At 41.6% G+C, this 26,291-nt stretch overlaps 1 protein-coding gene across 8 annotated transcripts in view; it reads right to left on the bottom strand.

The window, feature by feature from the left end:
• Nucleotides 1-26,291, bottom strand: part of DENND2B (DENN domain containing 2B) — a 143,114-nt gene that overhangs the window by 36,836 nt on the left and 79,987 nt on the right. For 3 of the 8 annotated variants that reach the window (XM_080975972.1, XM_080975971.1, XM_080975973.1), the window contains 4 exons: nucleotides 22,943-24,163; nucleotides 20,096-20,232; nucleotides 4,352-4,500; nucleotides 736-951 (listed from right to left, as the gene is read on the bottom strand). In XM_080975972.1, coding sequence (XP_080832098.1) covers nucleotides 736-951; nucleotides 4,352-4,500; nucleotides 20,096-20,232; nucleotides 22,943-24,163 — 1,723 coding nt within the window. Of the gene's footprint in view, nucleotides 1-735; nucleotides 952-4,351; nucleotides 4,501-7,447; nucleotides 7,469-7,660; nucleotides 7,682-20,095; nucleotides 20,233-22,942; nucleotides 24,164-26,291 lie in introns of those variants that run through there. The other 5 variants (XM_080975975.1, XM_080975976.1, XM_080975974.1 and 2 more) reach the window with 4 other exon arrangements.

Here is a 26,291-nt window from a genome sequence, read left to right as displayed (position 1 = left end):
TAGATGATAGAGAAGGGAAGGGAAGGGAAGGAACGATAGATAGATAAATAAATAAATATATGATAGATAGATAGATGATAGATAGATAGATAGATGATAGATAGATGATGATAGATGATAGATAGATAGATAGATAGATAGATATAGATAGATGATAGATGATAGATGATAGATAGATAGATAGATAGATGATAGATAGATAGATAGATAGATAGATGATAGATAGATAGATAGATAGATAGATAGATAGATATAGATGATAGATAGATAGATAGATAGATAGATAGATAGATAGATAGATGATAGACAGATAGGTAGATAGATAGATAGATAGATAGATAGATAGATAGAGATAGATGATAGATGATAGATGATAGATGATAGATGATAGATAGATAGATAGATAGATAGATAGATAGATAGATAAATAGATAGATAGATAGTAGATAGATGATAGATGATAGATAGATAGATAGATAGATAGATAGATATAGATGATAGACAGGATCCCATCTTTCTCACAGTAAGAACATAAGAAGAGCTCTGCTAGATCAGGACTATGGGGAAACAAAAAACACGACCTGAGAGCAATAGCACTTTGTCCAGTTGTGAATCTCAGCAACTGGCATTCAGGGGCACACTGCCTCCAGCAACAATACTTAATTTTGTACTGAATTTGGGATATTACACCAAGGGTAAGAAAAAGCAACATCATGACCGATTCGTAGTAGTTACCTTTGGCACCCTCCGGGCTCTGCGTGTGGAAAGAAGTTCACTGGTAGTACTCAAACTGTCTTCATTCAGGCTGGATGGAGAGGAGGGAATGCCAAGCTGGGCCAGCAGTAGCATGTCATCATGACTGTGTCTCTTGGGTAACCGTGGTACACGATGGCTTCTCCTTTCTGACCAGTTTCCGATTCTTAGTGACTGGCTGCTGGGCTTGGAAGGTAGCTAAGAAGTAAGCATAAGAAAGTAAGAAGAGCCCTGTGGGATCAGACCAAAGGCTTATCTAATCCAGCATTGCGTTTCACACATTGGCCAACCAGGTGCCTATGAGAAGACCATAAGCAGGACATGACAGCAGTAGTACTCGCCTGCTCATAATCTCCAGGCACAGGTATTCAGGGGCACCCTGCCTCTGATCTTGGAAATGGTGTGTAGCCATTTTGTCTAGTACCCAATGATAGCCTTATGTTCCTTTTTGAAGCCATCCGTAGGTGGCCATCACCACATCCTGTTGAAGTGATTTCCATAGTTTAACTATGTTCTTTATGAAGAAGTACTTACTTTTGTCAGTCTTGAATTGCCTACCATTTCGCTTAACTGGATGACTCTGGGCTCCAGAATTTTGACTGATGGAGAAATACTTCCGTCTGTCCACTTTCTCTACTCCATGCATAATGTTACACACTTCTATCATGCTCCCCCTTACCCCCCCCTTTTAAAAAAATTCAGTAGCCTCCAAATATTGTAAGCTTCATTTGTTGTGAGTTACTCTATCCCCCTGATCATTTTGGTTGCCTTTTTGCACACCTTTTCCAGCTCTACAATATCATTTTGGAGGAAAAACAAAATCCACCCAAAGAAACACAGTTATTCCGGCAAAGTCCAGCCATGCCGGGCCTTGACTGAATTTTTAATATAATTAGCAGAAAGACCTCAAATGAGCTTCAGTGAACAGTAAATAAGGAGAGATTGTTAGTCAGAGAGACAAAATTGCCCTTTTCATTGAAAAAGGCTACATTCTGCCATTAGTATAATGAGCTGCCTTATACCAGCTCAGAACATTAGCCCTTCTAGTCCCATCACTCTCTTGGCTTGCAATCTTTAACTGGGGATGTCTTCCACAGAACTCTCAGTACTTGGCAATTGACTGCTCTAGGCTGCAATTCTATGAACACCTGCATGGAAATCCCACTGAACACTGTGGGGCTTACTTCACAGTAAATATGGTCAGGATTGCACAGCTAGAATAATATTTCATTTCTTCCTTTTTAGATATGACAATACAGAGTCTTTCTTCCCTCCCACTAAACATATATTAATAATTCGTGTGAAGAGTACTCCCTTTTGTATATCATAATCTCCCACCATTCATGAGCCCAGGTTGTGTTATAAGAGGAAGAGGAAGAGGAAGAGAAACCTCTCTCTATCAACTTTTGTCACACCATGCATAATTTTATAAACCTGTATCGTGCCCCCACTTTACTCATCTTTATCCTAAACTGACTGTAAACAAAACATTTCCTTAGAGTGGAGCTACCCTACACTCCTGATCATTTGCCCTTTTCTATGCCATATTTTTTTTAGGTCCAGTGACTAGACTCCTACACAGTGTGGTTGCACCATAAAAAAGGTAAAGGACCCCTGACAGTTAAGTCACAAACGACTCTGGGGTTGTGGTGCTCATCTCGCTTTACTGGCTGAGGGAGCCGATGTTTGTCCGCAGACAGTTTTTCCGGGTCATGTGGCCAGCATGACTAAGCCGCTTCTGGCGAAACCAGAGCAGCACACGGAAACGCCATTTACCTTCCCGCCGGAGTGGTACCTATTTATCTACTTGCACTTTGATGTCCTTTCGAACTGCTAGGTTGGCATAGATATGTATAAAATGTTCTAATTTGTTGCTAGGAGAGCGTTTTGGCTCTGTGCCTCAGCTATGTATATATACATCAATGCAGGTGTTTCTCTTTTTTACTTGTCTGGCTCAACTTTGTCCCAGTGAGCCTCCCCAATCAAGAAATAAAAATTGAACACCCCCTCCAATGTTTACAGCAAATTTAATAAACAAAATCAGAAAATGGCACGTGAATGCAAGGGGATATTCCACACAACTGTAATAGAAGTGATTATCATCAGGGGAGATACTGCGCTTTTGAGTGGTCAGGAACTGCAATATCATTCCATTAAAATGTTTCCTTGAGGAAAGATCTGGGGACTGCACTCAGACTGATGCAAAAATACATTCCACATGTCCCTGTCATCTGAGGTTAGGAAGGTAGTTACTGTGGGAAGTCTACTTGCTTAACACAATCACTTTGGGGGAAGCTGGTAACAAGTTTCTTTTTAGGAAAGCATTTGCAATTTGCTAAAAGTTACTGATTTTATTCTGTCCAGTGGTGAAGTTTGTTTCTGTCTCTGATCGTTTTTATTGTATTGTACATTATATATTGCATTCTAATAATCTGTAAGCGCCAAGGGAGGAACTATGGGCTAGCAGGTAGATGGAAATTTTCAAACGCCCATTTGTCATACAAAAGAGAATCTGTGTAAAAAGGTCTTATGTCTTCTGCTCTTTTGTGTGAGATACAAATAATAAGTTTATGTAGTTGTTTAATAATAACCCACTCGATTCGTTTGCTTCAGCACAAACACAAGTTCTAGATTCCTAATACAGTATTGGAAAGAACTCAGTTGATCATGTAATCCAATCAGCACTCAGAAACTCACACACATAATATCTTTAACAACAGTAATCCAAATTCATGAGAGATGGTGTTCATTTTTATAAAACAAATTTTTATAAAACAAAATCAGACATTTAAAAATCTATTTTAAACAAAACAAATACACAAGCCCATTTATAATCAATAAGTGAATTCAGAACTAAAGCCCACTGATACAAAATTAATTTGACATTCCACATACGTCAAGGTTTTTACTGTAGGCTATTATGTCATAAATATTACAAACCCTTACATAATTTTATCAAAGGCATTTGGAAATAATGTCCTCTGATTTCAGCTTTTTTTTTCCTAGAAAAAAAATACAGGACCAGCATGACTGTCATATAAGAGGCAACATTGGTTTGGGAGATGAGGAGCTAAAGCAGTTATCTGTCTAAGGAAAATCTTGCTGTGCCTTGCCATTTTCCCATCTAATGAAACATTCATTGTTTGAACACTATTTTTAGTAGATTAGATATAAAGCCTGGGTTGACAATTCATAATAATTTAGGTTAAAAAAACAACAACACCCAGAGCTTTGCCTATCTTCTGTTGAAACTGACAGAACATACAGTGACTCATTCTGGGAGTTACTAACTTTAGCAAAGGGTAACAAACTTTATAACTGTATAAAGTATCAAATAGCATCACAGAATTTAAGTGCATGTTTACAGCAAATGTATATAAACTTAAAACTTCCTTTTTTCTACAGCAAACATCTAAAAGGATTCTACTTCCTTTCCAATAACCTTTTTTGGTTTCATCAAGTTCATTTACAGTTAGTATCCCTTTTCCTAGCTCTGCTCCTGTGGCTAGTTCTTTTGCAAACAAACAAATAAAACACGTTCACATCTAAACACAAGGTCTGAGCATAGCCCAGCCCGCTTTTGGACATGCTGTATTACCTGTGGAGGTGTTGTGTACTTCCTGTCCTGCGGAGTCCACATCCTGTGCAAAGTATCTAGGGAACTTTCTGAGAACTGCTGGGATTTTCGGCCTGCATTACGGGCTTTTAGTTCCACATCCTCGTACGGATTTTCCTTGGGTGAATCTCCTTAACAAATTTTTTTTAAGGAAAGAAAAACAGATAGGAATGTAAAATATAAAAAAATCATGTGAACTAAGCAAAAGGCTCGTAGAAAACCTCCTTCGCTTCCAGCGTGACTCATCCTTCCAAGTGCAGCTGGAAGTACTTGGAGGAAATTCTGGCTACGAAAGACTGTGTGGTGTTTTTTTTTCTCTTCCCTGTAGCGATTTCACAAGACTGCTTTCTGAGTCCCTACAGGCTCTGTCAAGCTTTATTCATGAATGTAAAAGAAAGCGTTACACACAGCTACTTTCAGGAGAACCAGGCAGATTACTAACAGTTCAATCCTCTGTGTGTTTACTCAGGAGTAGGGATGCCATCAGGGCAGGGCTTGGGGGGATGTGTCCAGGGCCCCTCCTCAGCAGAATGAGCAAAATGGCCCCAAACACAGCAGGGCTGGCTCACCACATTTTGAAATGAAGGAACACACGTTGCTATCCACCGTGGGAGTGTGTGTGTGTGTGAAGATTATTAAATCCAGAGTCAAAAATTACCTAACTGCACCACTGCTCAGAAATCCTACTGAGTTCAATGAGACAATGTCCCTTGTAAAATGTGTTTGTAGAATTGCAAATCAGAGAGTTACAATTGACTCTCATAATAAAAATAATGGAAGAGGTTTTTGTTTTGTTTTGCAACCGCCTTAAGCACACTCAGGCTTGGTTTGCATGTCAATTTAATTATTGTTACACTAAACAATGGCTATGAACACACTCCCATTTACTCTGAATCCAGTGCGCTCCCACTGTTGGTTTAGGAAGCAATGTACACACGTCAGCCACAACCCAAATCCATCTATATCCTCTTGTATCTTAGGAAATACTACATTTTGACACGCTTTCCCCAAAACCTGCTTCAATCTGAATTAATAAAAAGAATGGCCTAGCTGCAGTTTAAGCTGGAAAGCTGAATAGTGTCTGAGTTTTAAAGGTGAATGTGGAGCATTTTTGTGTGCACTGCTGAAATTATGTTATTCTCCCACTCCTGCTCCTGTCATGCTGCTAGGAGCTAAACCATTGTAAGCCTTAGGGTTACATTTAAACCGAGGCTTCTGATTTGTTTTCCCCCTGCCCAAACAAACCATGAGCAGTAAGCCAAGAACAGATCTTGGTTACTATTGTTATCACTCATAGTTTGGAGAAACCACAAGCCCCAGTTTAGATACAGCAGCTAAGGAGAAGTGAGGAAGGAGTCAAGAGCACCCACAATTTGAGCAGCAGGCACCAGCACACTGCATGATCACCTTTCAAACCATAGTTTGGTTTAAGTAGGCTTTAAGCCCTCCAGATGTCGCTGGACTACAACCCCCATCATCCCAGGCTATTGGCCATGCTTGCTAGGACTGATGGGAGTTGAAGTTCAAAAAAATATCTGGAGGGCCAACGGTTCCACGTCCTTGGTTTAGAGCATCATGTGAACCAGGCATGTGCATAGAAAGGCAGGATACAGATTATTGTAATAAATGAATGGTAAAAAAAAATGTCATTGTCCTATCACAGGCTTTAGTAAATCTATCATCTGTCACCTTATAGCACAGGAGTTAAAGGAGCAAATTATCTTTTTGCAAAATAGGGGGAAATGCATAGGTATAGTCACGATGAACTCAAGCAGAAGCTGTGACCTCACACCAACATTCATGTAATATTCTCACTTCCAATTTCTATAAACTTTTACAATATCTAAAGGAAATGCTACTCCTACATAAAAATAAATATTGGGTAACCTCCATATGAAACACAAAGCAGGCCACTCAACTAGGTAAGAAATATCCAAAAGCTTGATGGGTCAATAAAAACAAAACCATAAAGAAAAACTGACCTTAGGTCTGATTGCAGGCATGCCCCCCATTTTTATTTTTTTGTAATGAATTCAATAATTTTGAAAGTTAGGCTTTAGTCAACGATTAAATAAGGGTGGTCCAACTTTGACACAGAACATGCAGGCTGCACACTGCCTTGATGTGCGGGGGTGGAGAAGAGCAAGGCCAAAATGTGATGCCCCCTCAGCCCTCATGCTACCTCCCCAAAGTTGGATATGCGAGGGGTTGGGCTTTGGAAAGGAGTTGTGAGGCTCACATTCTTCCCAAAGTTGGGAAAGCACTAACTAGGCCAGGGGTCAGCAAACTTTTTCAGCAGGTGGCTGGTCCACTGTCCCTCAGACCCTGTGGTGGGCTGGACTATATTATGGGGGGCAAATGAAGGAATTCCTATGTCCCACAAATAACCCGGAGATGCATTTAAATAAAAGCACACATTCTACTCATGTAAAAACTCCAGGCAGGCCCCAGAAATAACCCAGAGATGCATTTTAAATAAAAGGACACATTCTACTCATGTAAAAACATGCTGATTCCCGGACCGTCCGCAATTGGGCCAGATCCGGCCCCCGGGTCTTAGTTTGCCTACCCATTAACTGGGCTTTGGGAAGGAGAATGGAGGACTCTAGGACCCTGTCAGAGCTCTCACTCCTCCTGCCCAAAGCCAGCGCCTTGCTTACCCAGCTTTGGAAAGGCAGTGCGAGGGCTGTGGGGGTGGGAGTCAAATGCTGCTGCTGAGGACCACCAAAAAGGCATTGAGGGCTTCATTGAGAGCCAGTGTGGTGTAGTGGTTAAGAGCGGTAGTCTCGTAATCTGGTGAACTGGGTTCACGTCTCTGCTCCTCCACATGCAGCTGCTAGTGTGACCTTGGGCTAGTCACACTTCTCTGAAGTCTCTCAGCCCCACTCACCTCACAGAGTGTTTGTTGTGGGGGAGGAAGGGAAAGGAGAATGTTAGCCGCTTTGAGACTCCTTTGGGTAATGAAAAAGCAAGATATCAAATCCAAACTCTTCTCTTCTCTTCTTCTCACGCCAGGTGATGGACAGCCCTGGTTTAAATAATTCCTCCAGCTCAACTATACAGGAGATGTGTTGGTACCAGCAACTATATGAACACAGAAGTCTTTCTAGGCCAAATCAAGGGTCCACAATCCTGTTCCCAACAGCAGCCAGCTAAATGTTTCCAGCAGTTCACAAATAAGGGCCTGATGGCAACCACCTGCCTCTGTTGCTTTCACTATGTCACTTAGCTATCATGTCAATTTTTTAAACCAACCCCCCTCCATTAATTTGTCTAATCATGATGGACAACCCGCCCATGAGGTGGGCTGAAGCAGCCACCTTGGGTGGCAGACAGCTGCGGGGGCGCCATGCCTACCCCTGCAGCCAACTGGGTCCTGCTGCAGCGGCTTCTTCTGGCAATATCTTGGAAGAAAGCATTGCAGCCATGTGCAGGGGAGGAGCAGAGGCGCCTTCCAGCTTCACCTCCGCCAGCAAAGCAGGACAGGCTGCCCCTGCTAATCATTTTCTAAAGTCATCTAAGTTAGTGGCCAAAACTACCTTTTGTGGCAGGAAATTCCAAGTAAGTGTTGCGTGGGGAAGTTCTTCCTTTTGCCTGTCCTGAATCGACTGTCTATTGGTGTAACTGGATGATTCCCCACCCCACCCAGTAGCCAATTTGGTGCCCTCCGCATGTTGAGGGACTCCAACTCCCATCAGCCACAGCTGGCATGTCCAACGGTCAGGTATGATGGAAGCTGCAGTCCAATAACATCTGGAGGACATACTGACTCGTGTGTGCAGGTGTGAATTAATACAAGAGAAAGAAAGGTGCAGTGCCTTTGTGTGCAAGTCTAGCCAGACTGATAAATTAACAGAGAGGGATAAAGAATGGAACTTAAATGAAAAATTCTGGCCAGTGGCAGAGAAATGAAATAATTATAGATCTTCCTCAGTGTTTATTCATTTAGAATAAACTAACCTACAGATATTATTATTTTTTAATTAAGGTATGCTACTTTCACTATCTAAAGTGTAAGTAGTGCCTTAAAGGACACTGCACACAAACCAAAATTTTTGGATTGTTTTAATGACAAACCTTGAGCAGCTGCTGCAATAGAAAATGGTTCAATTGGCAGTCCTTGATCATTATCTCAGTAGTATGGAATGCAAATCTATAGAATGCACTGGAACTCACAAACCCTGGAGTCAAGATACCTCCCAGCTCAGATGAAGAATAATTTAGAAACTTATTTGGCTATTTTCAGCAAATAAATTTTAATGGAATTTCAGTCTTTTTGGAGTATAAATATGAAGCCATAAATTCTACGGTGGTACCTTGAAGAGACTGCCCAGAGAAAAAATAAGGACAACGAGCTAGTGTTTCACAATCATTCTGAAAAATGAGAAATTCAAAACGTAACAAGTGCAAAAAAAATAGTAACTTGAAGGAGATCAAAGGAATTTGGAAATATCGGCAGAGGTCAGTTACTCTAACTGACACAAAGTCAGGAGACTGAAGTCAGCTCAGGACATTAGCTGTGATTTGCATTTAACAAGCAGGTTTTTAAAACAGCATCAGCTGGAAATAGAAGGAAGGAAATGTAACCCTCTCCTTGACTGGTAAAAGTAAAGGGACCCCTGACCATTAGGTCCAGTCGTGGCCGACTCTGGGGTTGTGGCGCTCATCTCGCTTTATTGGCCGAGGGAGCTGGCGTACAGCTTCCGGGTCATGTGGCCAGCATGACTAAGCTGCTTCTGGTGAACCAGAGTAGCGCACGGAAATGCCATTTACCTTCCCACCGGAGTGGTACCTATTTATCTACTTGCACTTTGACATGCTTTCGAACTGCTAGGTTGGCAGGAGCAGGGACCAAGCAACAGGAGCTCACCCTGTCGCGGGGATTCGAACCGCCGACCTTCTGATTGGCAAGTCCTAGGCTTTGTGGTTTAACCCACACTAAGGCGCTACAGGAAATCCCTCATCTGAAACTGTTATATGCTTTGGTGAAATGGCACCAATACAACATTTTCTCCTAAAGCAAATAGCAGCTTAAGATGGCAGATTCTTCTCGGAACACAGCAAGGGGGAAAGGGGTTAAATGCAGTAAAGACTGGAGATTGGTTTAACAGTTCAGTGCTGTGGGTGCAAGCATTAAAAGCTATAACTTTGACACCTGAAGACTTAGGAACAGTATATAAATAAATAACATGAGAATATAAAATTCTAAACTGTTGGAAAGGTAAAACCCATTCTGCTATATTGATGCCAAGCAGACATTTCATAGACACTGAAAACTGTTGTAGAGATTTTTTGAGTTAACATTCAAGATCCATTCTTTAATATAATTAAATGAGCCTCCCTTTCTATGGCGAATCATTTCATCATATTATTTATCTATTGCATTTATTTATCTTCCCCATAACGAATGGGTTACAAAAAAGTTAGAAACACAGAAGTCCCCTGCAGAAAAAGCCACATAACAGCACACTATGAAACCACCACAAACAACATAGCAGAGATTAAAAGAAATTCAGTCATAATCATAAAATCAAAATGAGGAGAGCTAGAAAATCATCTTAACAGGGCTAAACCATATCATGAGATCATTGCGAAAGCTTTGGAGCCATTTACAAAGGCCTGGGGAAAGAAGGGTGCCAAAAGGATATTAAAGGTGGCACCAGGTGAGCCTCTCCAGGGAGGGCATTCCACAACTGGAGAGATGCCATCAAAAATGTCCTCTCCTTCATGGCCATTCCCTGCTGCTCAGACTGTGGGAGCACTTGGAAGAGGGCCTCAACTAATGGCCTCATGGCCTGGGTAGGGACAGATGAGAAGAGGCTATCTTTCAAGTAATGAAGTCTCAAGGCTTGAATCACTCTCCCACAGGTGTTGAAGGAAAAGAACAGACTTTACTTCAGCTTAAGACCACATCTCTTAAATCCAGCATTTTGCAATATGAGAATTCTAACCACAGGTCCTTAATGGAGGTCAACTGTCTTTAAAAAAATATTATTATTATTTTGCTTTCCTAGATTCCTGAATCTACCGCTTCCAGTGCATTTATCTGCAGAATAGTTTTGTTGGCAACGTGGTGCAACATTTTGTCCAAAGTAAGAGCAAATGAAAGCCATGGTAAAATAATCAACACACTTTGGGGGAAATAAAGAATAATGTGCTGGGGAGTTGAAGCCCTGATGAGTTGTTTGTGATGGTTGCACTCCTTCAATGTGCAGCTCCAAGGAATGTCTTGCCACACTGGCTGTCAAGCGTGGCAGATGGGAAGCCAAGTCTAGGCAAAGCTAAGTGAGCCAACAATGAAGTGAGGCAAGAATGAAAAATGGCACCAAGAAAAAGAAAAACTGAATTCCTCAAATAATTATCTGGAGTAGCATGTTTCCTTTGCACTCTGAAAGCAGGGATTTATCAAAGGGAATTTCATGTAGCACATAAAGCATTTCTGCCCGTTAGTCTATAACTAAGAGAACAGATTTGCAACTAAAAAAAATATCTGTCTTTAGAGGCATTTTCTAGGCAACACAAATAGCGATTCTCAAAGCAGGTGTGAGCTTGCAGACAGGCTTGAACAATCTGCTGCTCCTTCAAAACCACAATCCTGGCTGATTTGGGACTGACACTGGCAAGCAGACTGGAAACAGGGAAGATGAATCATTGTTGAAGCTAGTGAGCAGACAACGGTGGCGACTTTCAGTTCCCTAGGTTCAAGAGATTGCAGTCTTAGGGACAGAGAAGAGCCTGCGTCACCTTGAAAGACAGGTTACAGATTTCCGGAGAACTTTGTATTTTAAAGAGTGTTCCATGTATGTGTATACTTCTGCTCAGATGAACACTGACATACATGAAAATTGGGCCTAAATATTAATAAAGCATGTTTCCAAGAGCATAATTGATTTAAGATACCATTGAGAATTCCCAGAATGACACGTTACAGGGCCAGTGGTGCCAAGGATACAACAAATAACTCTGTATAAGAAGACTGCAGGCTCAAAGTCCTGCCGGTCTCAAGGCCACAGGAGCTGCCTTGGGAATGGCCATAGGTTAGTAGAAAACCACTTGCTTTGCATGCACCCAGGTTTAGTTCACTGCATGTCTGGAGGGGGCAAGAAAAGGCTCCTCCCTGAAACTGTGGGCAGCTGCTGCCAAGCAGTAGAAACCACAAAGAGCTGGATGGATCAATAGTCTGACTCAGTATAAGGGAACTTCCTATATTCTAAGGACAAACTCAGTCATCTGTTACCACCCCACAAGGAAGTCAGGGGCAGGGCAAGCAGACATGGTCTCACCTGCTCCCAATACATATATTCCCTGAACATGGATGTGCTGTGTGAACTGGCCTACAAACAATGGGTTTTAGCATTTTTCTCTAGAATAATTCAGTATTTGCAGATGCATATCCATGGTCAAAACTTTGAAAATTCAATCATGATAATCAAGGATTTAAAAATATGAAAGTAAAATACTTTCAGCCCATATTCATAATAATATAGGACTTATTTTTAAAATGTGGCAAAATTATGATAGGTCAATGAAGGTCTGCTTTATTGTTATTGAGTAGTTTTCAAGATGGCATTCATAAGAATTGAATACCATGGTTGGGTCAAGTAACTTCCAGAAGAGTCATTTAGGAAAGCTTTACTTGTACTGCGTATAGAGCTGTCACCCTATTAAATAAATTTTAATTGATTAATTGTATGAGTTTTAGTTTATTAATCAATTGATTGAATCTGCACAAATTAGAATGTCAGTAAAGCAATACTACTGAGGTAGAAGGAAGCATTATTTCTTCTTCTTTCAAACTCGCTTTCAGACATCAGTTGAATGATGGTGGGTTTTTAATGCCGCTCGTTTATTCTGTTCACTTGCTGAGTTTCCAGAAAATCATCATATGCAGCTATCACCTTTTATTTCAAGCTAATCTTAAAACAATAAGAAGTTCTCAATTAATTTAGTATATAATTCGAGCTCTTCTCAGACTCCAGAGAAAACCTCTAGTTAACCTCATAAATTACTACTGAGCATCTAACAAAAACAGGTTTTTAAAAAAAGAGAGGAATGGATCCAAACCAAAATCATTTTTCTGGACATCCATTAGCTTTGAAAAAGTCTGGACTCTGCTCAAGCATTTGTGACTGACTCTAGTATGTACTATGGGGCCAAATATAAAACAAAAAAAGTGAAAGTGGAGGAGAGTTTGGGAAGGGTTGTATGATGTCAAGTCTGCCTCTAGCACTAGACTACAGTGAGCTTCTATTGCTAAGGTGGACTAAGAAGCCCAAAAGGAAACACCTGTAGCCTCTAGTAGGGATTTTTGGATCCAGATCAGACCCTTACAATTCCTGTGTGACTTTACAGTAAGACAATCTTTTTAAAAATCCCCACTAGCAATGTTGTTTAGTCTAATGTGTTCTGCTTAGTGATGTAAACAAAAGAGACTGAATCCAACAACAACTTCTTTCCTATTTTTACTTTCAATCATTTCCATGATTTCAGTGGAATTATCTAATGGTAAATTATGGCGAGGGAGGACATATTATCCTGGAAATGTGTGCAAAGTGCATTCAGGACTATAGCTTAAGCATATGAAAATTTGAGTGGAGTAAAACCAATTGTTGTTGTTGTTGTTTAGTCATTTAGTCGTGTCCAACTCTTCATGACCCCATGGACCAGAGCACGCCAGGCACTCCTGTCTTCCACTGCCTCCTGCAGTTTGGTCAAACTTATGCTGGTAGCTTCAAGAACACCGTCTAACCATCTCGTCCTCTGTCATCCCCTTCTCCTTGTACCCTCAATCTTTCCCAACATCAGGGTCTTTTCCAGGGAGTTTTATCTTCTCAAGAGGTGGCCAAGGTATTGGAGCCTCAGCTTCACGATCTGTCCTTCCAGTGAGCACTCAGGGTTGATTTCCTTCAGAATGGATAGCTTTGGTCTTCTTGCAGTCCATGGGACTCTCAAGAGTCTCTTCCAGCACCATAATTCAAAAGCATCAATTCTTCGGCGATCAGCCTTCTTTATGGTCCAGCTCTCACTTCCATACATCACTACTGGGAAAACCATAGCTTTTACTATACGGACCTTTGTTGGCAAGGTGATGTCTCTGTTTTTAAGATGCTGTCTAGGTTTGTCATTGCTTTTCTCCCAAGAAGCAGGAGTCTTAATTTCGTGACTGCTGTCACCATCTGCAGTGATCATGGAGCCCAAGAAAGTAAAATCTCTCACTGCCTCCATTTCTTCCCCTTCTATTTGCCAGGAGGTGATGGGACCCGTGGCCATGATCTACGTTTTTTTGATGTTGAGCTTCAGACCATATTTTGCACTCTCCTCTTTCATCCTCATTAAAAGGTTCTTTAATTCCTCCTCACTTTCTGCCATCAAGGTTGTGTCATTTACATATCTGAGGTTGTTGATATTTCTTCCGGCAATCTTAATTCCAGCTTGGGATTCATCCAGCCCAGCCTTTCGCATGATGAATTCTGCCCTCCCACAAGCAACTACACAGAGTCCCTATTACTACGTGGTCTAAAACACTGAGCCTCTTGGGCTTGTCAATCAGAAGGTTGGCAGTTTGAATCCCCACAATGGGGTGAGCTCCCGCTGCTCTGTTCCAGCTTCTGCCAACCAAACCAAGCAGTTCGAAAGCATGCCAGTGCAAGTAGATAAATAGGTACTGGTGTGGCGGGAAGGTAAGCGGCGTTTCTGTGTACATTGATTTTCGTCACCATGTCCCGTTGCACCAGAAGCAGTTTAGTCATGCTGGCCACATGACACGGAAAACTGTCTGTGGACAAATGCCGGCTCCCTCGGCCTGAAAGCGAGATGAGCGCCTTAACCCCATAGTCACTTTTGACTGGACTTAACCGTCCAGGGTCCTTTACCTTTTACCTTTACCTTTTATATTTTACTAAGATATCCAAGCCCAGTTTTTGACTATTGGAAAATATTTTGAACCCAAAGAGAAAATTGTAAATATCAGATGGGGGGGGATCAGTGGAGACTTACAAAATTATTGTCTTAGAATGAAGTAAAGGTAAAGGTAAAGGGACCCCTGACTGTTAAGTCCAGTCGTGGACGACTCTGGAGTTGCGGCGCTCATCTCACTTTACTGGCGAGATATGAAGTAGGACAATATTAAATTCCATCCTTACCCTAATAAATAGTAACTCGGCTGGCATGTTTTGGTTATATTAAAATAAAACAGTATGTATTCTAATTAGAATAAGATTTCTCATTTTCTGTACTCCTTTGCAAACTTCTCCAGCTGTACCCTCCTGTGTGACCTTAACAATATACAATTTTTTTACCTTGCACCATAGCTTATTTCCACTTGTTAGCAGCTTCAGCTCTCGCCTCTGTGATAAGATTCACACAACTTCTCACATTTGTGTTTTGTAGTTAAAATTTTCTATGCAGTTGAAAAGAAGCCATGTGGCAGCAAGAATCACACTGACAGATAAAATATTAATAATGATATCTAGGACTCTTCTCCAAAATGCTTGAATGACCAGACACATGTATAGCACGCAGATACCATTTGCATTTAATGCCTTGCAATGCCATTATGAATAAGAAATACCTTAGTACCTCTAACTAACTAATTAATTTATAAGAGAGTTAGGTGCCATTTATTTCAGAAAGGTCTGGAATACCCAGACTCAATTTTAATGAATTTTTGTTCCGGATATAGCACTGTCAATGAACATGTCCAGGCCTGGCATGAGAAAGAAAAGCTGGCAACAAGCAACAGCATCTACAACAAGAATGGCAGTAACCAGGGGCGTAGGAAGGTGGGGCAGTGGGGGCAGTCCGCCCCGGGTGTCATCCCTGAGGGGGGGTGACAAAATCCTGGCCTGGCATGATCGTGGCCACTCCCCGGCCAGGCCGCAGCACTGGATCACACCCCCCAGCAGGGTGCGATCGCTGCTCTGCCAGATTGCACCCCCCAGCCATGCCGCCATGCCGGATCACACCCTCCGGTTGGGCGCAATCGCCACTGTGCGGATTGCCCCACCTCCTGGGCGGATCGCCTGCCCCACCCCCCGGTGCACAGCACTGCTCCGGGTGCCTGAGCGGCTAGCTCTGCCGCTGGCAGTAACAATGAAGGTGTGGATAGTAGCTGACAAGATTATGTGCCTTAGTCACACAGCATTATTTTCAAATATAGTAATAGGGTAGTACTAAATACTCATACAGCAAGAACCAGGCAAACACATCTAAAGGAGCCACAAAGTGCTGTAGGAGTGGACGATGAGCAAAGGGGGAATAAAGAGAAAGAAAACCTTCAACTAATTCCTGCATTGCAGGGGGTTTGGTCCCTTCCAACTCTACAATTCTCCAGTTCTCTGAACTCTGTCATAGCTGTATTCATAGGACTCCCTGAAGAACTCAGGAGGCTGAGACAGAGCATGCTGACACAATTATGCCAAACCATTCCAGTGCTAAAGTGTGGGTCAGAGTCAGGCAAATGTCAAGCTAACACCTCATCAAAGACATTCACCAGCTATAATGCGAGTTATCAAGGCCGTGGGTACCCCGATCTGAGAGGAAATGAGGCACAGGATCAGCTACTATAACAGTAGAAAAAAAGTCTGACAGCAAAATAAAGGGCAGCTAGCGTTTTAGCACGTTTGACAATTCTCTTACAGTTAGAACAAACGCTATGCAGAGCAGAGCCTCAGAATGTATCACCACACCAGCTCCTTCGACATTTTGATCCCTTCACTGTCCCTCTTTCAGAGGCAGGTGAAAACATTTCAAAAAGTTTTTCCTTTGTAAAACAACACATGCCATTACAGTGGTACCTCAGGTTACGAACACTTTGGGTTACAGACTCCGCTAACCTGGAAGTAGTACCTCAGGTTAAGAACTTTGCCTCAGGATGAGGACAGAAATTGTGCTCCGGTGGCACAGTGGCAGCGGAAGGCCCCATAAGCTAAAGTGGTACCTTAGGTTAAGAACAGTTTCTGGTTAAGAACCTCCAGAACGAATTAAGTTTGTATCCCAAGGTACCACTGTATGTGGTGCTTTTAAACTGTAAGTCTGCCACTTTGATCTTCTTAATGCTTTGTACTATTTTAAAAGTTTCTACATTTATAATGAATTTTGATTGACTTTATTTCACAACTGTAAGTCACCTTGCATATTTCTGTGGAAAGTAATTTCAAAACGCAGTCAAACAACACTCCCATGCCACAGTAGGGGTGCTGTCGTAATATTAATTCTAACTAGCTACAGCCATATAATCTGAAAAGATAACCAGTCCTTAAATACTGTAATAAAGCAAAGTAGAACAATTCTCATATCTGAGTTAGTCACAATATATTGCTACTTTTTTAAAAAAAGGAATAAGACATCTGTGCACCAATGCACAGAGCTATAATAAACCCAGTCTTAAACTCCATACCTGCGAGAAGAACAATCTGATATATGTGCATGCACTGTGTGTTTAATGGGACTCAGTGGTTTCATAAGTTATATATCAACAAGAAATCATTGAGTTTCTAATTACAGACCTAGTATTAATAGACCTCTGAGGAAAAAGAAGGAATTTTAATTAAACACATTCCTCTCAAAGAAATATACTAGGATATAACTTTTTGGGCTTCAAGTTTGCATGAATGGGAAGGATACCAGTATTGAAGATGAATGTATTACCATGGATCCTAGTTTTATCACTAAATAGAAGTGGGAGCTGCAATAAAATGCTGCTGTGGAGTGCTGCTGTTCAGGATTGCAGCATTCTGTGGCCATTGAACATGCTCAGTTTGTATTCAACTGTTACTGAGGTTCACAGCCTTAGAATTTGTTTTCTAAATATTTGTGTACTTCTACAAACTCTGTATCATCAGCAACAGCAGCACACAACAGGGAGAAATCATCATTTCTCCCTGTTGCATGCTGCTGTTGCTGTTTTGGCTACATAAAGAATGACAGTCACACAGTCAAAACTAAAGGGAGTGATTCCATTATAAGTCAATTCATCATTATTAGCATTTTGGCAAATGGTACTGTCATTTTTTGTTTGTTTGTTAGGAAAAAGATCAAGGATTATTGTTCACACTGTGTGTAAGACGGTTGCTAAAGTAGGGGTGGAATCTCCACTTACATGCAGAAATTCTGAGTAAAAGACTGGTACACTGAAGAGAGGTTTTGAAGTTGGAATAAAGAGAAATAAAACTTTGTCAATCCAGTTTGAAGAATCACAATGCTGTGAACAGGCATGCACCCAAATTACTGTGATCAATGGCAGTGTGGAAAAAAGTGGCAGGCACTTTCATGCTCTGTTGGTAGTCACATAGTGATTCAAAGTGGATTTATTTATCTGTAATTTTGGACTCCAACTCTTCCTCCAAGGAGCTGGGGTTGTTGGCTTCCCCAGAAGTGTTGTTTGGCCACTGCTGAGAATAGGATGCTGGCTAAAATGTACCCTCTACCCAATTCAGCATAACTCTTCTGTCCGTTTTCTCTCAACTATGTGTGAGATACTGACCTGCCCAAGTCTATCCGTAGGCTTCACAGCACACTAAAACACACACACACACACACACACACAAATATCATGTCTCACCATTCCACCTGCAACCCTCTAGACAGCTTGTGATAAGATAGATTGAAAAGTTTTCAGAGTTTTATATTCTAAATTCGTAACATTTAAAACGAAGGCAGACTTGCAGCATATTCCATTTACTTGTCCTTCTTTGATCTTGCAGTAAAGGGTGGGTGAGAAATCTTATAAATAAGTAAAAGAAGACATAGGAAATCACCTAAAAATAAGAGCCTCCGCAACTCTTGCACACGTCTTGATAACTGGGGGAGGGGAACTTTTTACATATAGTAACTCAGCTGGCTATTTAAGCCAATTATATTAGAAACATCTTAGAGTGGCATGGCAAGCCAAGATAAAATACGCTAGCAATCTGAAAACTAATGCTCAAATAACACTCAAACAGTTCTTTCTGTCTAGAACTTCTAGTTATACAGTTGTACCTTGAAAGTCGAACGGAATCCGTTCCAGAAGTCTGTTCGACTTCCAAAAGGTTCGGAAACCAAAGTGTGGCTTCTGATTGGCTGCAGGAAGCTCCTGCAGCCAAGTGGAAGCTGTGGAAGCTGTGCCAGACATTCAGCTTCCGAAAATCATTTGAAAACCAGAACACTCACTTCCAGGTTTCGATCGTTCAGGAGCCGATTTGTTCAGGAACCATGGCGTTTGAGATCCAAGGTACGACTGTATATCACTTATAAATGATAAATGGTTCTTTATAATTGAGGCTTCAACTCAGTGTTTTGGGATAATAGGAAACTTCCTGATATGAGTTCAGACCATTGGTCCATCAAGCCTAGTATTGTTGACACTGACTGGCAGTGGCTCTCCAAGGTTTCAGAGCAGAGTCTTTCCCAGCCCTGCCTAGAGATGTCAGGAATTTAACCCAGAACCTTGTGCATGCAAAAACATGTGCTGTACCACTGAGATAAAGCCATTCCCCAAATTTGTGCATTTGGGAACTGCTGCTTCAGAAAAGTCACGAAATCATAAAGGGAAAAAAGGCATGGAAGATAAAGAAAGGTGTTACTGCCAATGCCAATGAATCAGTATTTTAAAAGCACCAGTTTCCATTTATATATCCTCTTAAAAACTTCACTCTTAGCTTATATTTCATATGATTTATACTAATAAGGATAGGTATACACATACAGAATATTAAACTTAAGAGTGTTTGTGTGCATAGATAGATAGATAGATAGATAGAGGGGTATGAGCTCCTGGGGCTGAGCCCTTTGGGGACCCCCATATATTTTGGGGGTAGAGGCCACCCCCCAATGTCTGCAAAGCACATTGCAGCTCCAGTGGCCGTCTCCTCCTCCTCCTACAGCGGAGGGGAAGGAGGGCCAAAGCAGCCTCCCACCCGTGGCAGCACCAGGAGGAACAAAGGAGGAGTCGCCTGCCATTGAAGCCATGCGGCTGCCGTGTTTGTCCCAACCTCCTGACATTGCTTGCATGACATCACACACATGACGTTGGCATCTTCAACTGCCCTTGCAAGCTGGCACCTCTGGATGGATAGATGATAGATAGATAGATAGATAGATAGATAGATAGATAGATAGATGATAGATAGACAGATAGACAGACAGACAGACAGACAGACAGACAGATAGATAGATAGATATGGAAGTGTTAGACATTTTCTTTTGTTGGCAATATTAATCTGCTGTTCTCTTTAGGTGTTAGAAGTGGACAGCGGGGATGAACTTTTAGTCACCAAAAAACAATATAGCTGGCAGAGAAAAGAGATGAGTGCTGAGGAAGGTAGCTGCTGCAGATGAGTTTACACAGACATCCTCTAAACATAGGCCAAAAGCCACCTCCTACAGGAACCACCCTGCTGTTTAATAGTTCTGCAAGCTCTGCATCTATTTTTCCTTCTATATTCTCTAAGCCCACAGCGGGTTCCCAGGAAAGTCTTCACAAACAATGATTTACGCCATGAAAAACATGGTGATGGCTAACCAAGTAATCTGTTTCCAATAAGACTGCTCAGTGAGGTTTAAAGGAATCAAGACCTCCTGCCTACAGTCTGCGTATAATATGCTTGCTCTGATGTTTCAGCCCATTTACCCTTCACTTAAAGGCTTCTTGCTGTTGTACAACAGGACACATATTCAACAAGTCACTGCCTGACCACAATTGCTCAACATCAAGCAGCTATTCTGTGTGCCGCAACAGGTCCTTACCTACAATGTCTTCGTAGGCATTCTCTTCTAAAGTGCTCTTAGATCCAAACTTGTGCTGGCTTTCAGTTCCATTCTCACTTGGGGATGGAGGGTACAAGGACTGGAGGCTTGAAGCATCTTCAAACTCAAAGGATTTTCTAGAGTGGAGAAAATGTAAAAGGATAATTTTCTGATTGCCTAATTAACAGTGCTTTAAAGCTCAGTGCAGATATTGGGTGGCATTCAACTAAGTTTTACTCAGGCAGACCCACCACAATTAATGGACCTAACTAAGTCCTTGTTCATTAATTTCAATTGACCTGTTCTGAGTAAAGCTTAGCTGAATGCCACCCGTAATGCTAGCAAGGGTTAATGTATCAGAAGAAGACAGCCGTATACTCTTCCTCCCTGAGTCTCCCCCGTCCCACACACACACCGCGTCTGAGTCTATGATGAGATTCTTTGGTTAAACATAAAGAATAAATTGGTGACTGGACTGTTGATTAAAGCTAGCTTCGTATCAAATCTAAAACATACATCCACATTATCTTGCCGCACTTAGAAAATACACAAAATACTGAATTACCTATGTATCAGACCTGTGAAGTACCAACCATGTGATTTGTCAGATTTTGATTTTGCCATAACCCCAAGGTGGTGGTAGTTAAACATTAAAGACAAGTTTTTTGAGGTTTTCAGCCAACATGATGAGATTTTGAACACTGATTCAGCACCCGCCCTATGGAACGCCCTCCCACCAGATGTCAAAGAGAAAAACAACTACCAGATTTTTAGAAGACATCTGAAGGCAGCCCTGTTTAGGGAAGCTTTTAATGTTTGACGGACTATTGTATTTTAATATTTTGTTGGAAGCCGCTCAGAGTGGCTGGGGAAACCCAGTCAGGTGGGCGGGGTATAAATAATAAATTATTATTATTATTATTATTATTATTATTATTATTATACGACATTTTCATTCTTGTTTTGCATATTTTGTGCTAGCCCATGAACTGAACATACATTGACAAAAATACATACATACATACATACATACATACAGATAGCGCTTAACTTAAGGCAGGGATGAGAAACCAGATGTTGTTGGACTCCCAATTTCTATCAGCCCCAGCCAGCATGGCCAACGATCAGAGCTGTAGTCCAACAATATCTGAAGGGCCACAAGTTCCCCATTCCTGACTTAACAGCTGTGGTTTCCTTGGACCTCTCCAAAGTCCTGAGAATCCTGCCTTTCTCCTCTGGGCACTTGTTAGCTGCTGGCCACATCCTGTGATTTATTCGGAAGTTCCTGCTTGCAGCTCATCATTCCAGGCTTCATTCAACATTTTTGCACTCCTCAGCCATAGCAGTTGGAACACACATCAGTGGCAGTGAACATTACATTTAAGTTTCTGTCCATTTCCTTTCTATACCAAAGAGACATTATGCAAGGGCAACATATATAAGGCCATGAGAGATTATTGCTTCAAGACAGCACTTGCATGTGGCTCTGTTGTGCAAGCAATGAGATCATCAATGAGTTTACAATTTAGCATCCTGAGAATCTCAAATCATCTTTCTAAAAAATACAAAGCATGTTTCCAATCCATATGGCTTTGAAAATAGTTTATGCACATTCATGTCTATCATGGTCTAAAGTGTTTTAGCACGATACATAGCTCATTGCCCTTCCTTGCGAATAACACTATGGCAAAGAATAATATGTAACAGCACTGCTGGGAAATGGAGATTAAATATTTGGCAGAGGATCCATCTCCATCCTATTGTGGTATGCAAGGAAGCACTCTGAGAGGGCTTGTTTTATGGCTGCTGGAGTTACTGCACTTTGAGGGTCTGGGCCTCTATAGTGTTAGCATCCTAAATACAGTTACCGGTAGTTTTCTTCATAAGAACTTGGGTGTCCTTATCAGAAGCTAGAGGGCATCTCTAAAATTCTATTAGAATAAGGATAAGCAGAACAAATTGTTCAAAATAAGCTAATTTGTGTAATTTGTACAGATTGCAGAACATGGGTTACATTACTGCAGTTTGTTGTTTTGTCTATTTTTTTTAGTGCAGAATAAATACAGCCTAGACATAACACCAAGAGAATTTGTATCCTCTCTGCTCAAGAGAAAGGCACATTTGGGCCAGAGTCAGTCAGTATAAATTGATTCCAGTATGGCTGATCCACTGGAGACAGACACCAAGGGCTATTGAGGAAAGTGGTTAGCCTTAATTTTAAAGTCTAACATTATATTTACATATATATGCTGTAAGCCACCCAGAGTGGCTGGTGAAACCTAGCCAGATGGGTGGGGTATAAATAATCATCATCATCACCATCACCATCACCATCACCATCACCATCACCATCACCATCACCATCACACAAATGATGTGTAAATAGCAGCAATGGACCATTGTTAGGTTTGCAGGTGGAAGACCCAGGTTCAAATCCCCTCAGCCATGAAACACACTGGAAGGCCTTAGGCCTTGCCTACTTCATGGGATCACTGTGAAGAAAAATAAAAGCAGTAAAGCACTTCCTACAATGTACATTCAAAATTGCTCCTTATTTAAGAACTCTCCAATTCCACAGATGGAGACTACAACTTGTATTTTTCCTTTTAGTCATGGTGGTTGTTGGTAAAATAAAAGTTCGTCTGGCAGCTGAATCTGTTAGAAGATTCATATCCCTTTTTTTGCTGCAAATGGCAAAACCCTGATTAGCAGGTTCCAGAGGCAATGATTCTACAACACAAAAGCTGTAGCCTAATTAAGACTGTCTTTCATTCTTATCTGCTGAGTTTGTGACCTTAAAAGGAGATGCATCTTGAGAATATATGACAAACAGCTTTCCATCTTTACCTATTTTGGGATTTTTTGTGGAAGCGTGACTCTTTTTTCTGCCTCCGGGTGACAGGGGGAGCAGGAGTTGACGGAAGAGGGGGAGGAACAGCAGCCAGAGGTGAAGGAGGTAGGCCATTGCTTGGTTTACTTTTATGGTTCTTGTCAGCTTCATACTCGAAGGTGCGTTTGGGCTTGGGCACAGGGTTTACCGCTGTGTTCACCAAGTTCTCAGGAAGCAGCTTAGGACCAACAGGACTAACTGTGGCATTGAGTCCTTGTGGCATTTTACTAGTTTTATCAGTCTCAGTGGGTGTCTCTGGACTACTCCCACAAATAACACTCCCTGCTTTACTATCATTTGTGTTCTCATTCAAGTCCTCCACAATACCTGAAGTCACAGACTTTTTTCTTCCTCTGTCAACACTATAGCAGCTACTGGGCAACTGAGGAAGACCCCTGCCTGGCTGTTCTTTTAAAGCCTGCTCAATCTTCTGTATTCTGTTCAGCACGGCAGAACTCTCTTTTCTTGCGTTCCCCTTGAAGAAAGCATTTGCCGACTCGCTCCTGCTCGGCCTCTTTTCAAACCTGTGGCAGGAATCTCTGTCCAGGAACTCCTCCTCCTCTGTTTCTGGGTAGGAGCATTCAGAAAACGTTCTGCTCATCCTCCGGAACCCTTTGTAGTCAAAAGTCTTCTCGCTGCAGGGAGAAGGCAACATACTAGGGCAAGTCTCACTGCCTGACCTGTCCCCAACATCCCTCTTGTCCAAGCATACACTCATCCTAGGGGAAGGCTCTTTCCGACATTCCCATTCTGATATCTTCTGCCTGATATCGAGTGCTTGGGAATGGACGCTGACTCTGCTGAGGGAGAGGTTCCGGAGGTTCGCTGCAGACCCCAAGGAGAGAGTGCTCCGTGTAAGCTGGCGGCTGCCTACAGCTTCTCCATCCTGAGTCTCCTTGGAGGCCTCCTTATGGTCTTCAGTCTGGAAAAGAGAGAGCCTTTTGTCCAAGCAGCCAATGCTGACAGCTTTGAGGGGGTGATTTGGAGATTCAGTGTCTGAGGGAGAACTTGAGGTGCTTCTCAAGGCAACTCCACAGTTAGTCCGGTCCTTGAGGAGCACCCTGGAGCCGGAAACTTTGGTCAAACTACTGGAGCGGCAGGAATCCTCACTGTCGCTGAGGGGATATGTTGGGCTTCTTGGTTGGTATAGAAGAGGCGGTGGAGAGACTGATTGACACCTGGAAGTAAGAAGAAAAACACTAATCAGCTACCTGGCTACTTAGATTTTACTCAGCACTTGTTTCTAAGGCCAAACGTTTGGAATAGGCCCAACTTAGTAGACTTTTCTAAAATGGTTTCTGAAAGTGCACACATTTTATACTAGAATAAAGACTTTTTATCCCCCCTTTTTTTTTCAATACATGGTCCAAGGACAGCACTGGCAAAGACATTTTGCTGCCTGGAGCAAAAGACAAGATGGTGCACAGAAGCCCACCATACTGGCAGCTGAACCTGACTGCAAGACTGGTGATGAGACTGTGCCTAAGGGCAGCAAGGCAGCTTAGGGGGCACAAGGTAGGCTGCATAACATAACACTGATGGTACACTTTTAGGTATTACTCCTTCCTATATGCATGGACTGGTTAGTCCTCATTCCCCTATTTATACACCCTTTGTGTACTATCAATATCAGTTGTTACATTCTTTGCTCTGACATAGCTGGATGATTGGAAGAAACCAGTGGCCATTTTGTAGAGTTGGCAGTTGAAGAGAGCTCTGGAGGACAACAACTTAGCACATACTTAATGCTTTTGAGTGTTCAGTCCACTTCACATTCATAATCTCAGAAATCCTTACAACAATCCTGTAAAGCAGGGCAGTATTATCTCTGTACTTCGTATGAAGGATAGTGTCTTGCCTAAGGCCACCAAGTGAGTTCACGGCTGAGGTAAAAGTCGAACCTTCCACTCTGCTCAAGCTAACATTTTAAATTTGTATTAACTAGTAACATTGAACTTTTCCTCCTGGCACATTGAACAGGAAGAATATTTCTCTCCAAGTCATATTTACAGTAATATTTACAATCAGAGATCTTTTTTGTCTTCTGCATTTAACACAGATATTTGAAACCTCTTATTTCTCATTTTGCTTCTCGCGTGCCTCACAAAATGCAAAAGTAATTCCCAAGTCATCATAATTTCATATTTGTGGCAGGAGAATCAAAAGCCAGAGTGTATGTTATAAAAACAAATGCATTTATTATTTAATCATTTATTTATTAAATTTGTCAGTCACTTTATCATGCCCAAGGCAACCCAAAGCAACTTACCCAAACGTCACTTACTTTGTGATGTTTTAATTCCAGGATGGGGAACCTGTTATTATCCAGCTGCTGCTCAACTCCAACTCCCATCATCCCTGATCTGAGCCATGTGAATAGGGTTGATGGGAGTTGCTGTCCAGGAACAACTGAACAGTCCTAGGCTCCTCATCTTTGTTTTAGCTTATCCTAATACAGGTATCTACTGTGAATTTAGGGTTTTTCCTCATGGAGTAACATGGCTGCCTACAATTTTATAAGCTTCGTTACTTAGTGATGTTAAAGTTAGTCCTTATAAAGGTACTATTCTACTCATACTTTGGGACTTTATCCAATGAGTTGAGAAAATCCAATGAGTTGAGAACTGAGAAAATAGAAATATAATCATTCGCTTGCTAGGGGAGAAATGAGCAATGATATTCTGTATATATATCCTTAATTCTTTTGTGAACTGACTTATGCCATATACCATAATCTAGTTTTTAGATCTCATTAATGAGGGGGATTTCCTTGTTACTTGAGCCTGGTATTTACCGGAAATAGAAGCAAGCAATGACTTGGTGAAGGGGACCGCCTAAGGGACTGTCGAGAACCTTCTTTCAGTTCACTGGGCTTTTTCTTTTTTCTGTGTGTTCAACATTTTTTTCTACTTTTTCCTCTTCACTTCAAAGCTGCAGGTAGGTAATTTAAAACACCAGTGTGTACAATGATCCATGGTTTTGCTTTATCAGGCTGTGTACACATTGCTGGCTTAAATTGCAGCTTTGTCATTATTATTCTCAGTTTAGATCGAAGCTGATTTGGGGAAGAATGCATCAAAATATAGTATTCCCTAAGAAATGACAGGATAAATATAGGATAGATATGGATGTTTTGTGTACAACCCTTCCAAAACCAGCAGTTGGGAGTGCACAGGGTGCACAATAAGCAGAAGTGTGTACACAATAATAAATTTTGCAAGCAGGTTTTACCAAGTACATGCGTTTGAGAACCACCTGTGCATGAGAAACACACATGCACTACCAAAAGGAATTAACAAGGTGGAG

This window comes from Podarcis pityusensis, assembly GCF_964106645.2.
Source record: "Podarcis pityusensis genome assembly, chromosome: 1".
NCBI classification, from domain to species: Eukaryota; Metazoa; Chordata; class Lepidosauria; order Squamata; family Lacertidae; genus Podarcis; species Podarcis pityusensis.
The sequence above is the reverse complement of the archived record's forward strand: the minus strand, read 5'-3'. Positions and strand labels throughout refer to the sequence as shown.